The 17,552-nt window shown below is 40.5% G+C and overlaps 1 protein-coding gene across 5 annotated transcripts; it reads right to left on the reverse strand.

The window, feature by feature from the left end:
* Positions 1 to 585: 585 nt before the first annotated feature.
* On the reverse strand, positions 586 to 16,662 carry MS4A1 (membrane spanning 4-domains A1). 5 transcript variants are annotated; one of them, XM_025357899.1, is made up of 8 exons: positions 16,469 to 16,557; positions 16,226 to 16,227; positions 8,865 to 9,036; positions 8,280 to 8,399; positions 7,076 to 7,132; positions 5,258 to 5,494; positions 4,352 to 4,453; positions 586 to 3,118 (listed from the first exon to the last, which is right to left on the reverse strand). In XM_025357899.1, exons 3-8 carry the CDS (start codon positions 9,021 to 9,023, stop codon positions 2,900 to 2,902), a joined length of 894 nt encoding a protein of 297 aa, XP_025213684.1. In that variant the 5' UTR covers positions 9,024 to 9,036; positions 16,226 to 16,227; positions 16,469 to 16,557; the 3' UTR covers positions 586 to 2,899. The 5 variants fall into 5 exon arrangements, with proteins under 5 accessions (XP_025213684.1, XP_025213685.1, XP_025213681.1 ...); XM_025357897.1 differs by lacking the exon at positions 16,226 to 16,227 and adding an exon at positions 10,535 to 10,624 and having other exon boundaries at positions 1,273 to 3,118; positions 8,865 to 9,213; positions 16,469 to 16,662; XM_025357900.1 differs by lacking the exon at positions 16,226 to 16,227 and having other exon boundaries at positions 4,352 to 4,414; positions 8,865 to 9,039; positions 16,469 to 16,611.
* Positions 16,663 to 17,552: the final 890 nt, after the last annotated feature.

A 17,552-nucleotide genomic window follows, 5' to 3' on the forward strand; every position in this document is an offset into this window, starting at 1 on the left:
ATCTGAAGTAACTATTTCTGTGTTTTGAATCTTTGACTATTCTCTTGTCAAAGTGAAATTAAAAATAAATTTTCTGGGTTTTAACAGGTGCTAGTACTTCCTACTGGTCGACATTGACAAGACTTTAAATGTAAAGCTCATTTTGAATAATAAGAGGAAACATGTATCTTGCTCATTGTTTCTGTGCTCCAAAAGTGATGTGTAAAAAGAAAGAAAATACCCTCCATATCCAATAATAGAGAAATGGTAAATTTATATTGATTCATGAAATCCTAAATTGAAATTAAGTGATGTTTATGAAATTATATATTCATAAGGAAAAATCTATGATATGCTCTTACATGTAAAAAGCAAATATTATGAAGTGGTTGTAACTGAGTAAACTTATCTATTACTATGAAGTAGGATAATCAACCATCCTGTTTGCCTGGGACTATCTTGGTTTTACGATTGAAAATCTTGTATCCCAGAAAAATCCCTCAGATTCAGACAAACTGGGATGGTTTATCACCTTATTATAAACAAAGATTATAAGACAACCAGAAGAAAATGAAAAGAAGTTATGTCAGCCTCCTAGTCAATGAGTGCAATTGGGTTTTCAAAGCTTATTTCCTTTGTGGATATAATATTATTTTTACGAAAATACAAATTGAGAGGAAAAACTAAGACTGGAGAATATATCTTCCACTTCTTGGCAAAGCATGTTTACTATTGGCCAATGGTATTATTTGACTCTATATTGCCAAAGGGATCATCGGAGAGAAGGTCATAGGAATTTTCATTCTTCTTTAATAGCAGACATTAAAGATGTCCCCTATTTTAAGAACTTATGTGAGGTCAGCCAAAACTAATTATTTGAGGTTGTACAAATGACTCAAAATTCTTGGAGAAACCATGGGTTTGGAGAGGACTCGTCATATATATTTCAGAAATGGAGAAAAAAATAAGATAGAAATAACATCTTGTATTTTTTTTAAAGATTTCTGACTTTCATTTTTTTTTCTCAGGCCTGCCCCTACCATGCCCTATCCTACTTCTCTCATATATTTCAGTCATCTGGAGTTCTGGGAGTAAGGAATCCATTATCAATGACCTATCCCATGAACATTTTCTTTGGGAACCTGTGTAAGACTATATAGACATGAATATTTGATGACCTGACACCTCACAGTTCAAACCTAGATTGGGGTTTTGTAAATATGAACTCAAGGCTGTAAGAGCCTCCCATGGTCTAATGTTTCAAGAGTAAAGAAGAATAGGCAAACACCCATGTTGGAATCATCTGTTGCAGAAAAGAGCACAAAGATAATTTTATTAATTTAGAACGAATTTTGAGAACTTTACATAGACAGAAATGTTCTATCTCCTTTTTTTTTTCTAATTTTGAGGAATGTCTTCCACTAGTGGTCTCTAAAAATGTAGAAATATCACAGGGAGTGCAAATTACATTGTCTCTTTACCTGCCACAATCTGGCAGCACTCATCATGTAGCAAATGCCCAGATAATAGACTACAGATTATAGTGACCTCACCCTAGGTTAACATTATTTCTAAGTAAGGTACTAATATATCTGAATTGAAAAGTAAGGCAGCTATTGACTCAGATTTGGCATTTTAATTACATTGTTTCTGAGTAGGATATTCTGAGAATGTCTATAGCACTTAGTGTCTGCTTTATATAAACTACCAGTTAATTATATATTTATGATGCAAGTAGTTTTCCAAATGTGGTAGAAGTCTGAGTCTTTTCATCCCCATAGGTAAAATCTGACTCTGACTCTCTGTGTCTCTCAGTGCTTGTTTAGTGCTGATCAGAGGGTAAGTTCTTGATAAAAGCTGTTGACTTAGCTCTCACAGTTTATGCAGACATTGGAGAGACAATTTGGTTATCTCAAACATCACAGGATTTGAGTAAGAAGACCTGGTTATGAAACAAGGCTCTCGTAATTACTAGTTATGACTGTTGATAAGTTACCTTTTCTTGTTTACAAGTTATTTGACCTCTTTGAATTACTTGTAAAATAGAGATAGGGATGTTTTCTTGATCATGGAACATCAGATGAAGTTATTTGATGAAATACTTTGTCATCTGGAAATTATAAATACAATGAAATGTTGATTATTATTTGAAATTTGGGCACCTCATTGTGGCATTTTCTATGGTCATTTTTTTCTTTTCTTGCATAAAGGCTAAAAGTAGGTAGACATGCAAACAATAGTCTAGAGTGGGAATCAGGAAGAGTTAAGGCAGAGACATGTCCATGTATAAGCTATGCTGTTTTTACAAAAACAGATGGGTGTTGGCCATTTAGAGCTTCCCTCATGGGGTGTGATAACTCTAAGAACATGCCACAATGTCAGCCCTGTAGAAAGATAAATGGAATAGGTTCTGTATTGTCCCTAGTTGTTATTTTTTTAATCGTCCTTAAAACAGTGATGCAAAAGGGACTCCACCAAAAGCATAGATGTGAAGGAAAAAAAAAAGATAGTTTAGGAATGTCGTGAAGTAGTCATATATCTTTACCATCAGGTGCAGTCTCCCTGGTTGCTGATGGAGAAAATGAAAACAACAACAACAACAACAACAACAAAAAAAACATACTAAAAAGCCTATCCAAGGAACAGGTTAGTAGGAAATCACATTCTGAAGCACTCATTCTGCCTTTCTTCAATGTAAGAAAGTTGCTCAAAAGAAGAATCATAACAACACAAGCTGCTACAGTGGCTACATTCTCTACATTCAGTGTAAGAGAGAAGGGGCTATGGTCACTCCATGCAAACGCCAGATAGAGATGTGGTGGGTATGTGCAGAGTACCTCAAGAAATGAAAGTCAGCGTGTCTCTTGGAAGCTATGAACACTAATGTTTAAAAAAGGAAACAGAAAATAGAAGAAATCATTTAAGGAGAGCTGTCATTTTCTATTGGTGAAGATTCCTGATCTTGGGGAGGTTCTGGAAAGTTTGTCTCTGTTTCTTCTTCTTCCTCTTCTTGGATTGGAATAATTTCAATGTCTTCTTCATTCTTTGGTTGGGAAGATGTTTCAGTTAGCCCAACCACTTCTTCTTTTATTTCAATGACTTGTTCTTTTTTTTCTTCAGCTGACAGGAGAACTACGCTCTAAAACACAAAATTAAACAAACTATTCTTTACTTTTACCATTGACACTTTTGTCAACAATCTCTACAAACATTTATCAAATAGCTCCTGGTTTTTATGCTACTTATTATTATATGCCTTTAAATGCCAGGATTTATTTTGCAGGTGCTTAAATCCTTATCAAATCACTTATTAAAACTCAATTCTGAGTAAATCTTCAAGGGCAGCAGACATTTACCATAGTGCCTGGAATGACCACGTGGTATTGGGAAAAGAACGTTGCAGGAATAGAGGAGTTTAGATTGTTGTTCTGATTTGCCTTTCGTGAATATAACTCTGGGAGAAGAATTTTCCCTCTTTGATACTATTTTTCTTTAAATGCAAAATGAAGTAATTAGTGATGATTTCTAAATTCTATTCTTAATCTAACAGTCTGGTTCTGAAGCAGTTAGTAATATATCTATTATTGGTCTCTTTTTATTTCCATTTGTGGAGCCCTTTAACCTATTGTCTTGGAAGAGGAATTAGGTGAAAAGTAGGGAAGAGGGGAATACTGAAAAATGAAACCAAAGAACTAGTGACTTTAGTCAGCCTTCAACCTTCAACCATCTTGCTTTTACACGCTGAATATGGAATCACAAAATCAGGATGGAAGCCTGAAGTCAAGCAGCAGGGAAGGTTAAGAAGAAGATGCACAGAGGCGGAGCACGGTGGCTCATGCCTGCAATCCCAGCACTTTGGGAGGCTGAAGCAGGAGGATCACCTGAGGTCGGGAGTTCAAGACCGGCCTGGCCAACATGGTGAACCCCCCGTCTCTACAAAAATACAAAAATTATGCTGGCATGATGGTGGGTTCCTGTAATCCCAGCTACTTGAGAGGGTGAGGCAGGAGAATCACCTGAACCCACGAGGTGGAGGTTGCAGTGAGCCGAGCTCGCACCATTGCACTCCAGCCTGGGTGACAAAGTGAGACTCTGTCTCAAAAAAAAAAAAAAAAAAAGAAGAAGAAGACGATGCACAGAATGTACAACTGTGGGCTCTAACTACAGACTTATTTCAAATTTCAAGACATCGTTCCTTACTATTGATATTATTCGCTTTCTAGAAACATGCCACGACCTTTTTTTTTTTTTTTTTTTTTTTTTAATCAAGCTCGTAGTTTCAACGACTCATCAGATTACATTCTCCATAAATGATCCTTTGTGGATGTGGATTTTCTAGAGGGAGGTTGTGGCCAGAGGGGCTACTACTTACAGATTTGGGTCTGGAGCATGTTCTTCTCCATTCATTCTCAACGATGCCAGCTATTACAAGTTCCTGGAAGAAGGCAAAGATCAGCATCACTGACAAAATGCCCTGAAAAACAACAGAAGAATGAAGGTGAAAATGTAATAATGACACAAAGAACATTGTTGATGTTCAATAAGTTATTGTTGACTATAATTGAATGATTAAGAGGTCAATTCTTTAGACAAGTAATGACTAGCTGTGAGAACTGCTAGTATAGGAGACAGCGTCTTTATAACCCTAACCCTAAACACATCTTTCAGCATCTTTCAGCACACAACAGATGGTTAATGTGTATTGCTGATAGAAAGTAAGGTATGAATAATCAGTTGAAGAATCAATTCTATATAGGAAAGAATAAGTAATGAGTCTCAAATTAAATTGCATTCAGTCTTAGTTGGTATGGCATCATGCCGAGGAGACCTCTTCATCCTTGGGATATGCATTTTTTAAAAAATCTCTTTCAAACTCTATGTTTAAAAGTCCTTGGGCAAAAGATATTCATAACATCTTAGGTATTTCTTCTGTGCTCATCTTAGTCAATATAATGATAAATATTAATGCCACTAATGATGTTAACAATAATTAATGTTAAAGCCAATGCTTATGTAGCACTTCTAGGTACCAAACACTGTTCTAAATGTTTTGTATATATTAACTTACTTACTACTCAGAACAACCCTATTAGATAAATAGTGTTACCATCCCCATTTTACAGTTGAAGAAGTTGAGGCAGAGTGTGGTTAAAATTCTTGCCCACAGCTACATAGACAATAACTAGCAAACTCAGGTGGTCTGGATGAACCCAGAATTCATGATCTTAATAAACCAGTCATCCTTCCGCCCTGGAGAGCAGTCCAGTTTCACACTTACCAGGAACAGAGATTGTATGCTGTAACAGTATTGAGTAGATGGAGAGTTTTTCTCAGAGGGATTAGCTGGTTCACAGTTGTATATGTTAATATATGGTGTGTGAACGCTAATAAAATTCAGACTCTCCATTTTTAAAAAATGGGAAATTTTAATATTAAGTATGTCCATGATTGAAAGAATCATTCCAGAAATGGCAGCAAAGAGGCTCAATGAATTCATTATCATTTTTCCTTTGACCTGAAATGGAGACACAGATTATTAATTGGGTTTGATTTCCCTTTGGAAAACATAGTCTGGGAGGGAATTCCAAATGCTACTCCCCTGACTCACAAAGCAACTACAACTAAATATACTGAAGTTCTCTCGGTTGTTTTTAATGTCTTTGTCTCTATAAAATAAAATCATGTCTCTATCCTGTTCTTTTCTCAGTCTTCCCTATCTCATTCACCACCCATCTGTTTTACAAAGCAAAATTTCTAAGAGTAACCCTTGATTCTATATCTTGTATCCTTGCACTTCCTTCACTGCCACTGCCACCATCCTAATAGGCATTCAATAAATATTTGTTGAATAGGTGAAGATAAATATTATCCAGTTTATTATATGCCTTCATAAATAGGTAGAGGGAAGAGAGAGAAGATGGTTCTTGTATCACACTTTAGTGGGATGGTATTGTGAAGTCTAGGTTGGGAAGGTTCAACTAGAACCCTCTAGATCTGTACTATCAAATAAATGGAAATTAAAAGAGCAGAAGCAACAACAGTAACAACACCTATCCCTGCTGCCATGGGCTGCGATCAGCCCCAGTTAGCTGTCTTCCAAAATACAATTAGGGCTGATGTCTCTGGGTAGCATAGGTGCGAGAGCATCAGTGTGAACGTTCTACCTTGCAAAGATGATAAAAGGTTGAAACAGGAAAATATAAGTAACAAGTACCATAATGATATGGGATTATTGATTATTATTTTATGCTGCACATATTTCATTCCTGGCTCTACGACCTACACATGGCAAGTCAGTAGGTCTGGCTGTATCTGGAGAATAATTTGATGTCGTAAAACGTTTTTCCCCCAAAACTGAGTTTTTCAGGCCACTTTAAGAGAGGAACCATCTCAATCCACCCATTCCCTTGTTGATTATGAAAGTGACTCAGTTTAGTAAGAGACAGTGTTGGGGGTGGAAGTTTTTGGGAGCAAACTTGCTGGTAAACTTTTTTCATCCATGCAGCATCAGCATCTCTGCAGGCCAGTTTCCTCTGGATGTGGATGAGTCGCTAGGGGTTTTATGGGCAAGACCGCCATGTAGCACCGTATAGCCTCTGAAGCACCATCCCACACTCTACTGCCTTTCATCTCCATTGTGACGTCACATGGTAGCAAGGACTGTTACCCTTCCTTTCTAGGTGAAAACTCAGAGGTACATAGAGGTAAACTGACTTGTTCAATGTTATGGCCAAAAAATAGCTTAGCTAGAATTTGAATCAATCATGACATTGATCAGATAATTTTCCTAAAGGGTGATCTGGGAGAAATGATAGGACTTTCAGAAAGGTCTATTATTTTCACACAGCATTTAACATTCATAAGACTGTAGGTATGGTTTTCATGGATCTGCTTTTAGTTCTGTTCCCATGAACCTACTTCAGATAGACCTCACTTCTAAGTTTTTCATGAATAAAATCACAAGAACATTGTCGAGGGTCTTTGCTTTTTAGGGCTGAGAGGCTGTGATACCTTGGCTTTTTAAGGGCCTCAGTTTTTAACCGAAAAAATAGGTACTTCTCTGACACGTGGGAAAGAAGGACATATGGTTACTTGCCAAACACTTCCTGGAGTTTTTCTCCGTTGCTGCCAGGAGTGATCCGGAAATAATATACTGTAAAAAAGAGAGGTGGGGGAGGTGGAGAGGGGTGGGCAAGGCAGGAGGAAGAGGAGAGAGGAAGATCACTTTTTAACATTGATAACTGGTCAGAAAGAAGCCTACACTTTCAGCAACTTCACACAACCATCCACCCATTTTTATCACTTTTATTCATTTTTCGGCCGTCATAGTTCTCCTTTATTCAGGCTCAGTGACACTAAATTCATGCGTTTTACTCAATCATCTGGGGATCTGTGACTAGGAATATAATAAGACCAAAGAGACAGAATTCCTATTTCCTCATCAATTAATACTCATACCATGAATTTAAAAGTTTTATTTTTAGTTTTTCTTTGTTTTTAACTTGTGGAACTGCCCTTTGGGGGTTCACAGTGACATAAATGACTCTGATGACCTCTGAAGAGTGAATTGATGCAGAAAGAAATACTTGACCTGAACAGCACAGGCACTCCATTAAAACACTGGCTGTTACAGGAAGTGATGATGACTATTTTTCATCTTCCTTTTCTCACGTTCAGGCCGTAGAATGGAGGAAATTCTTGTTCTAACCCATCTCTACTTGTTTGGAAAATTTTAATCCTGGACTTATAGTGGCAACTATGAAAAGTGTCATGGGGAAATAAACATCACTGTCCTATGTGCCACACCCAGACAGGGTTACAGATTTGGAAAACATGTACATAAAACAGCCAAAAGAGTGCTGCTCTGTTGATAAGCAAAATAAGACTGATTTGTGATGGGACAAATTTCACCAGGTACCATAGCAACTAAACAGAATTGTAAGCAAGAAGGAGTAGATGGGAAGAAGTGGATGCTCCTGCTCCCTCTTGCTTTCCAAAACATCTTGCTATCTAGTCTAAAAGTCTAGGGCCACCCTCCCCACCAGAACTGACTTTGGAGTGTTCTTGCTTTGGACAGTCCCTGTGAGATCCATGCAGGGCCCCCTTCTCTCAATTCACATGAAACCGGAACACTGACTCTCAACCATGGGATTTATACTCAATTTGGTCAACCTGTCTTCTTAATTAGTTTAACCCAATAATATTTCCCTCAACACAGAAATAGTCTGGCATATCCCTGTGGAGCCTTTTAACATTTTTGTCTGCCTCATTTCCCAAATGGCTGCTATTCTTTTACTCACCATAATGCCTCCCCACAGAGGGTACCACACAGTCACACAGATGGGTGCATAGATCCCTGCTGGGATCATCAGAAGACCCCCCAGGGCAATGTGGAAGAGCCCATTCATAATCTGGACAGCCTGGGGAGAGAACAGAGGCAGCAATGGATGAGCCGAAATCATCACTGCTAGCAGGCAAAGACGAGGTTGGAAGCCCTGACTCCTGACTTGGAGCTGTGAGGAATGCCTAAAGGAAGCAGTGGAGGTGCCAAGAATTTTTGTCTTTTTCTTGTTCAAATCTGTTTCCTCAACCACATGGGTTATTTCCAGGGAGCAGGTATGCCTGGGATTCTGGCAATGGACTGGGATGGGGGACCCCTGAATATACAAACCCCAAAACCAAAAGGTGACATAAGATCACCCAGAGGTTATCTAGGCGGTGACTTATCTGATGCACCTGATTTGGCCCGCTGTGTTAGACATAAAGAACACATCAGGTTGGATCCCAATTCTTCAAGTTGGATTGAATTCTGTATGTGGCCTACAGCATCAGCTTCTGTCAGCCAGAAAATCCCTATGACTTGGGATGGAAGGCAACGGACTTACCCCCAAAGCCTTAGATTCCCTCATGAAGAAGCTTTGCGTGGGACCCACCAGTGAAGACATCCTCCTGAGGAGTGGTTTTGGACCAGGTTGCATAGCAATAGGGCCTTTCATTGGCTCTGCTGGGAAAGTGCCATTTACTGAATTTCTGGGTGTTGTCATTTTGCTCTCAAAACTCCTAAAAATAAAACAAATAACAAAGTGAGGAGAGCAAGAACAAGATTTTTGGCAATCTTACCTTGTGTCATGCATCTGAATGCTTCTCTCAGCATTTCCTCCATGAGTGTCATTGAGGGTAGACATGGCCTCTTCCGAGTGACCTTGGATCTGAGGCAAAGCCTACTGCTGAGTTCTGAGAAAGGAGATGGAGGGGTTGTTTAGGAAGAGCATGTGGGCCCAGGAGTCCCTGCCAGCGATCTTGGCAACTGGGTTTGGGGCATACTTTATCTTTGTAGAGAACACCTTGCAAATATGACTGCATGTCCTCTTTGTTTCTTATTCCTGGATGCTTTTGTTGTGCTTTAATATTGAAAAATGTATTTTCAATGGACTTGTCCTTGTCCTTTTGCTTATCTGCCTTTGTGCATTATGATGGGCCAGAGGCAACATTGCAGAGTACGGTGAGGACTATCTGTAGAAGCAGGAGGGGTCGATTCCAGGCCTCCTCCTGTCTCTAACTGCCACCTTGTGCAAGTCACATCAAGAAGGCTCACTAGGTCGGGCATGGTGGCTCGCGCCTGTAATCCCAGCACTTTGGGAGGTCAAGGCAGACAGATCACCTGAGGTCAGGAGTTTGAGACCAACCTGGCTAACATGGCAAAACCCCGTCTCTACTACAAATACAAAAATTAGCCAGGTGTGTTGGTGTGCACCTGTAATCCCAGCTACTCAGGAGGCTAAGGCAGGTGTATTGCTTGAACCCAGGAGGCAGAGGATGCAGTTAGCTGAGATCATGCCACTGCATTACAGCCGGGACAACAGAGTGAGACTCCATCTCAAATAAAAAAAAAGGCCGGGCGTGGTGGCTCAAGCCTGTAATCCCAGCACTTTGGGAGGCCGAGACGGGCGGATCACGAGGTCAGGAGATGGAGACCATCCTGGCTAATACGGTGAAACCCTGTCTCTACTAAAAAATACAAAAAAACTAGCCGGGCGAGGTGGCAGGCGCCAGTAGTCCCAGCTACTCGGGAGGCTGAGGCAGGAGAATGGCGTGAACCCGGGAGGCGTAGCTTGCAGTGAGCTGAGATCCGACCACTGCACTCCAGCCTGGGCAACAGAGAGAGACTCCGTCTCAAAAAAAAAAAAAAAAAAAGGCTCTATAGGGCTTTCTAATGCGGTATGTATGACTGTGGCCTCCCGAGTCGGATTGCCTGGTTTCAATAGTGATCCTCTATTTGTTCTGATATGTTGGGCAAGTTCTTTAAATTCTCTGGGCCTCAGGTTCAACTGTAAAATGGAAATAATAATAATTCTTATCTCCTGGGCTGCTATGACACTTAACTGGGCTCATGGTCTGTGCATGGCTAGTGTCTTTTGGTTCAGGTGTAGCTCAAATATCAGCTCCTAGAGGAGCCTACCTTGAACCCTCAACCTATAACACGTACTCCTATTTGCTGTCTTTTACAAAATCCTATCTTATTTGCTTTACGGCATTGATCACTGTAGGAAATTACCTTGTTTATTTATTTGCTTATTATCTATCTCTTCCCCCACAGAATGGAAGTTCCATCAAAGTTGAGATTTTGTTCTCTCTTGTTCAGTATCTAAAATAATTCTTGGATTTAGTTACTTCTTAATAAATATTATTGAAGAAATAAATGTATGCAAAGAATCCATGTTGGAATAAATAGTTATTTTTGTTGCTATTCTTGTTCTTTGTACTTTACTGAGCATTAGTTTCTATTTTATCCTTCTGTAAAGTGAGAACAGTACCCCTCTCTGAGATGTAAGACATAAATAAGTTAACGTATATAATTTGTGCCTAGGACAAACGGAGAGCTTAGTAAATGCTATTTATCAGTTTTCATGATTTATTCATTTCCGAAGTGAGAAGGCAATTAATAAGGCCCTTTCCCGCTCAGATATTTTAAGATTCTCTTCAGTCTTCATCTTGGGTTTCCTTAGTATTCAGTTGTTTATGTTAAGTGCTTATGTGGACTCAATTGGGTCTTTCCTGGAATCTGAAAATCCCTCTTTTGAGGACACATCGTTGCTCTTGTCTTTACTGATTGTAAGTCACGTAAGATGTATTGGAAATCAAGACTGTCTATTCAGGTCACATATCTTACTGAAGCCAGTGCCACATCCCAGCCATTAGACCACAGGCTGAAGTATATCTTACTGAAGTCAATCAGAGCTGAGTAGCTGCAGATGTGATGTAAAACAGGCAGCTGACTACTGTCACTCACATTTATACCTACTTTAGAGCTAGAAGCAAATTTGACTCATGGCATCTCATCTGAGTCTTATAGACTCAGTCTTATAGAATAGGCAAGGAGTGAATCATCACCTGTGTTTTATAGAAGAGGAAACAAGGGCACGGAGAAGTTAGGTTACTTGTTCCAAGTTACAAAATTAGTAAATACTTATTTGTTTGTTTGTTTGTTTTCATGACAGGGCCTCTCTCTGTCGCCCAGGCTGCAGTGCAGTGGCATGATCACAGCTCACTGCAGCCTCTATCTCCTGGGCTCAGGGGATCCTTCTGCCTCAGCCTCTGGAGTAGCTGGGACCACAGGCAACCACCACCATACTCAGCTAATTTTTATATTTTTTTAGAGATGGGGTCTTTCCATGTTGCCCAGGCTGGTCTTGAACTCCTGGACTCAAGCAATCTGCCCGCCTCCACCTCCCAAAGTGCTAGGATTACAACTGTGAGCCACCACGCCCAGCCAGTAAAGATTTAAAATGAAGACTTGGATCTCTCAAATGAGGCATCCAGGCTGCTTTGTCTTCTGTGAGAAATAGGAATTCAGCCTTTCCTTTATGAACCCCTCTTTTCTCCTTCCAGTATATGCACTATTTGAATGACTATAAATTGATTGAAAATTATTATCTGTCTGGCGCATGGGCTAGAGGGAAGAGAAGAAACTTTGGTTGTTTCTCACTTGATTTTGCCCCTGCCCTAGATAGCCAGATGCCACACGATCCTGGGGATCTGCTTTGACCTCTAACAAAAAGGAATATTTCAATATAGCCCACTAAAGGGTTTGCATACTGGTCACTAGGTAGGATTTCTAGAGCTAGTCCAAACCTCAGAAACCATTCTGTTCATTTCACAAATGAGGAAACTGCAGTCTGGGTATAGAATGTGCCTTGGTAAAGACCTCACAGTTAGCATCAGAGCCAAGCTAGAAGGCAGTCACCATGGCTCTGACGTTGATGCTTTTTCTGCTGTGCCATAGGCTAGTCCAGATAATTATAGTTGTTTACTGAGCGCCTACTGTATACTAGGGATATTGTATATGGTATTGCCAACTCACTCAATACCTTCATAAGTAGGCATTTTGACTACTTTCTGCAGATTGAGGAAATGGAGGTTCAGACCTCTGAAGATCATATGGCAAGTATAGAATGAGCTGGGAGTCACTACACTCCGCCCTAGGGGGTAACTTTAGTGAAGATTACTTAAAGTGCAAAGGTCATCAATTGTTTGAACTGAAGGAGATGATTGGACTACCATTGTTTTAATTTCATTTTATTAATCAACTGCTTGATTAAAGCTGTGTCTGTATTATTGGTGAGATAAACCTTTTCTGTAAGCCAATTCTACTTGGGCTGTGCCTGTTGTGACTAATGGCAATAATGACCACGAGGGCTGTGTGTGTGTGTGTTTGTGTGTGTGTGTGTGTGTGATATTTTATTTCCCTGTTAAAATGGTATCTCACGATGGCAACTATATTTCTACAAGCCTTAAACAAATATTTGTATAAAATAGTAGTTTATAAACAAACACATGAGTTCTTTCTCTGTTTTTTGTTTTTTATGGAAACTATCTCTCTGTCATATATATATGAGATGAGATATATATATTGAGAGATATATATCTCATATATATGAGATGATATATATATCTGTCATATATGTAAGATGAGATATATATATATCTCATATATATGAGAGGTAAATATATTAATTTATGGCATTGTGGGCTGACTCTGTAATGAAAAACTTTCGTTCCATGAGAATTCATAAATACATAAAACTAGCCCACATACTCCTATGGAGATTGTAGATTCTCGCAGTTTTGCCTTATCATTAAAATAAATTGTTCACAATGACTTAGTGCCCAATGCACAGCTATGCTCAAAGACTAGTTGGTAGATTAGTAGGGATTATGGACCACATTAGCCAAAATAGGATAATAATAAAATTTTACATTTGCTGGTGTCCAAATCAGCATGAATGTTAAAATCAAGACTCAGGTGATCAGTCAGTACCCCATTTAATTACTCACACTAACTCCTGCAAATATTTTTTTATTTTTATTTTATTTTATTTATTTATGTATTTATTTTTGAGATGGAGTCTCGCTCTGTTGCCCAGGTTGGAGTGCAGTGATGCGATCTGGCCTCACTGCAACCTCCGCCTCCTGGGTTCATGCCATCCTCCTGCCTCAGCCTCCCGAGTGGCTGGGACTACAGGTGCCCACCACCACACCCGGCTAATGTTTTGTATTTTTAATAGAGATGGAGTTTCACCGTGTTAGCCAGAATGGTCTTGATCTCCTGACCTCGTGATCCGCCCACCTTGGCTTCCCAAAGTGCTGAGATTACAAGCGTGAGCCACTGCGCCAGGCCTGTTTTTTTATTTTTAAAGGCACCCCTGTTTTCATGTCCATCCACTGAAGAAGATCTCACAGCCTTTACGAGTTTTGGTTTGAATAGACTTTTAAGTCCACTCGTACCATCATATACTGAGAAATTTAAAACTGCCTCACTTTTTTTTTTTTTTTTTGAGACAGAGTCTAGCTCTGTTGCCCAGACTGGAGTGCAGTGAGGCGATCTTGGCTCACTGCAAGCTCCACCTCCCAGGTTCACATCATTCTCCTGCCTCAGCCTCCCAAGTAGCTAGGACTACAGGCGGCCACCACCACGCTCGACTCATTTTTTGTATTTTTAGTAGAGACAGGGTTTCATCATGTTAGCCAGGATGGTCTCTATCTCCTGACCTCGGGATCCACCCGCCTCAGCCTCCCAAAGTGCTGGGATTACAGGCGTGAGCCACCACACCCGGCCTAAAACTACCTCACTTTTGTTACCTCACCTTCATTCTTTTCCACTCAAAATTGCTTTGCATTTTTATTCCTTCTGGCCTCCTGTGCACTTATCTCCGAGGAAGAATGCTCTTGCTTCCCTTCCCTCAGTGCTTTTCAGCCCATCTCAGTCCAACCAAGCTGTTAGCCCTTCCAAGAAATTATTTCTGCTTTGTACCTTCACTCTCCCAATTTCTGGCAATATGTAGCAGACAGTTAATCTCAGCTCTCTTGCTTGCTCCTCTTGTGGTCTCTGTAAGTTTAGGGTAATAGTTGCCTTCCCCATTTCAAAGTATCATTTTGAGAAAATGAGATAATTTGCATTTGCTAAGGTGCTAAATACTCCTTTAATGACTAAAATGTACTGCGGTGCCCCTGAATCCCAAAGCCTTCTTCTTTTAATCTAGCAATGTTCTTGGCCACTGCCCAGGCTCCCTTTTTCTTCACCGCAGTTTCTTCAAAGCTTTGCTACCCACTCTCTTCCCCTACCTCCTCTCCACCCACTCACTTCTCAATGCTTCCCAACCAGTTTCCGCTGGTCACTGAAACTGAAACTTATCTTTGAGGACTGTGCTGTAAAGTCAGTGGTCTTTCCTCAGGCCTCATGTCTCAGATTGTTTTATTTGTTTCTCCTGCCACCAAGGTTTAGATAGTTGGGACCACATTTCACTTTAGCTCCATCATCTCTCAGTCCATCTTCATCTTGGCTATTGGTCAGTCAGTGGCCAAGTCATACCATTTCTACCTATGCAACACATTTTGCATGTGGGTCTGTTTTCTATATCCAGAGTAACCTGTGAGTTTCTCATTTCCATTCATGCTTTTCTGCCTTCAGTCTTTCTCTTTTCCAATCCATTGTCCACAGGCCGCTACATCAAGCTCCCAGTCACTGCTTTGCGTGATGCTCTTCCTGAGCCTGAACTCCTTTGCTGGCCTGTCATTACCTGCTGGCGAAACCCTTCATCTGACCCCTCCAGGCCTTTGGAATTCAGCCGTATATGACTTCCCAAGCTCATAGCCCACTCTCGCCACCAGAGCCACCGGTCTACACATGTCCTCCACCTTCTTTCTTGAACCTTCTCAACTTTGAAGTGCTCCTTCTCCCTCCCTCTTTGCTTTCAATCAAACTCTGCATTAGATATGCTCATCACCTGAGGGCGTTCCTGCTCTCCTTGCCTGTTTGCAAGGAATTCTTCAGAGCTCCCAGCTCTTTGCTTTCCTTACTAGACACCAACTACTTTCTTCGGAGAATCCTGTGTCCTACTAGACTTGCAGAGGGAACCTGTTTTCTATGTCCTATGAGTTCAGTAATGTTAAGCTGAACATCAAACTCAGCTACTTCCTCAGGGAAGCTTTACAAATGCTCACAATGGCCAGGCACAGTGGCTTACGCCTGTAATCCCAGCACTTTGGGAAGCTGAGGCAGTCGAATACCCTGAGGTCGGGAGCTAGAGACCAGCCTGACCAACATGGAGAAACCTTGTCTCCACTAAAACACAAACAAACAAACAAAACGCACACACACAAATGCTCACAATGCTGGATTAAACATTTCTTTCCACCAGATTCTCAGTGAGACTAAGCCATTTTATGGGAAACAGGGAGTCACTTATATACTGGATTCAGAAAACAGTAATAGCATGATTAAAATTAATCCTTGTTTTCCTTCATTAGAGCTACCTCCTACCTGCAGTGGCCCCTCTCGCTCTTGGTTTTCCATGTGATAGATTTGAGGCAGGATTTCGTGCTCAACTTGATGTCCACAAATCCCCTCCAGAAAATGTTAGCCTGTAAAGCCACCTGTACTTCTAGGGTATATTTACATTTAATGTAGACAAAAGCATTTAAAGGAAGAGGAATGGAGTTTTTTTTCATTATGGCTATGACTGTTTATTTTCTCATTTGGTATTGGGAAGTCCTAAGGGATGCAGGATTTTAGTTCTAATTTTCATAATACAGTGGGTATTACCATTGACCCCATTTTATAGATGAGGAAGTTGAGCCTTTAGAGGTTTAGCAATTTGCCCAAGGTTATATGGCTTGTAAGTGGTAGAGCTCCAGTTTGAACCCAATGGTTTAGAAACCATGATTTAATCTCTATGCTGCAATCTACTACTTTTGTGGAATGATTTCACAGTTGACTGCGTAGGGTAATTGTTGAGAGGGAGAGTGGTTAGAGGAGTGAGTGGGCAGCAAGCCTTGTTATCATCACCCCTCCTTAAGTAATAGAACTTTTAGGAAGTCTGACTAGGGAAACTCTAGAATTAAGACCAAGAACCTCCAGTTTTCAAAACCATTCTATACCTTATCCATCACCTCCTTTAAGTCATGTAAAGAAAACAAATTGATGCCTTACCTGAGTCTCCAAGGCCTCAAATCTCAAGGGCTGATTTGGATGCTGGCTGCAGAGTTCAGTGGGTGCAGCTCGTTTCTCAAGCACACTGGGAGGGTGAGTGAGGTAGTCCAGGCCTGAGGATGAAATCGCTGATAGATACCAGGTGACAGGAAATCAGTAGCTTCCGCTACCTTGGGCTTCGCTCCAATTACTTTGGTTTAACACTTACCATAGCTGAAGGAGGTGCAGAAAAAGTTTCTGCCTTACCAGGTTTCACTTCTTGAAAAAGACCCCAGGGGACTGCCTGGCATGCTCATGTGACCTTAATTAGAAGAACTTCTGCAGCTCCCACCCTATAAGCAGGTGTGGATGGCGGGTCCCTAAGGACAAGAAAGAGTCTAGAAGTTGGCCAAAGATGGACTGTTAGCACTGGATTTCACCTTCTTGCTTCACTTTTAGGGCTGAGTAGGTGGGGAGGAGGCATCCATGCAGAGATTCAAGAATCACTGAGGCTGTACACTTGGGAGCACTATACTTAGGGGTCCTCAAATATTGTCCTCATTTGCTCACACTTAGGTTTCTAATGAACCATGTATATATCTTGTGTCAGATTTAGCAGAAATGGCCTAAAAGTATATTTCAGTGCCGTAGTACATGTACCCAGCCACTCAAAGCAAGAATTAGCCTCCATATTTGGAGATGTAAATTGAAATAGCACTTTCACCTCTGAACCCACCTTTTTCTTCCATCTGTCAAGTTCCCTTGTGTCCCCTCTCTTTTTAGTCTAGTCTGGAGCCGCAGGGTCATCAAGCCCAGTGCTAGATCAAGTAGGGAAATGGAAGAAGTTGGTGGTGTCAGGAGAGTCTAAATATTTGGGATGTGAATCAGAGTTTTGCCCAAAGATATTGTCCTCTCTCTCCCCCTACAGTATTCAACTTTTATGTTCATATGTGGGATTTTTAATTACATTTTTATTTTCTTGTTCATTGCTTCATTTTATTAGAGATACAGAGCTATAGTTAGGTAATTATTTGTTCGTTTAATCTAAAAGGATGAAATATGGTAGGCAGCTCTGTTGCCTAATTCGAGGTTCATTCCTGTCTCT

The sequence above is a fragment of the Theropithecus gelada genome, chromosome 14 (assembly GCF_003255815.1).
Source record: "Theropithecus gelada isolate Dixy chromosome 14, Tgel_1.0, whole genome shotgun sequence".
Taxonomy (NCBI): Eukaryota; Metazoa; Chordata; class Mammalia; order Primates; family Cercopithecidae; genus Theropithecus; species Theropithecus gelada.

What these genes read in the sequence shown, in the direction of transcription:
- MS4A1 (XM_025357896.1), bottom strand. Translation starts at nt 9,023, where the DNA reads ATGACAACACCCAGAAATTCAGTAAATGGCACTTTCCCAGCAGAGCCA. An exon ending in CTCTGTGGGGAGGCATTATG is followed by an intron (nt 7,133 to 8,279) that starts GTGAGTAAAAGA and finishes TCTTTTTTACAG; the next exon opens with TATATTATTTCCGGATCACT. An exon ending in GCATACAATCTCTGTTCCTG is followed by an intron (nt 4,454 to 5,257) that starts GTAAGTGTGAAA and finishes GTTGTTTTTCAG; the next exon opens with GGCATTTTGTCAGTGATGCT.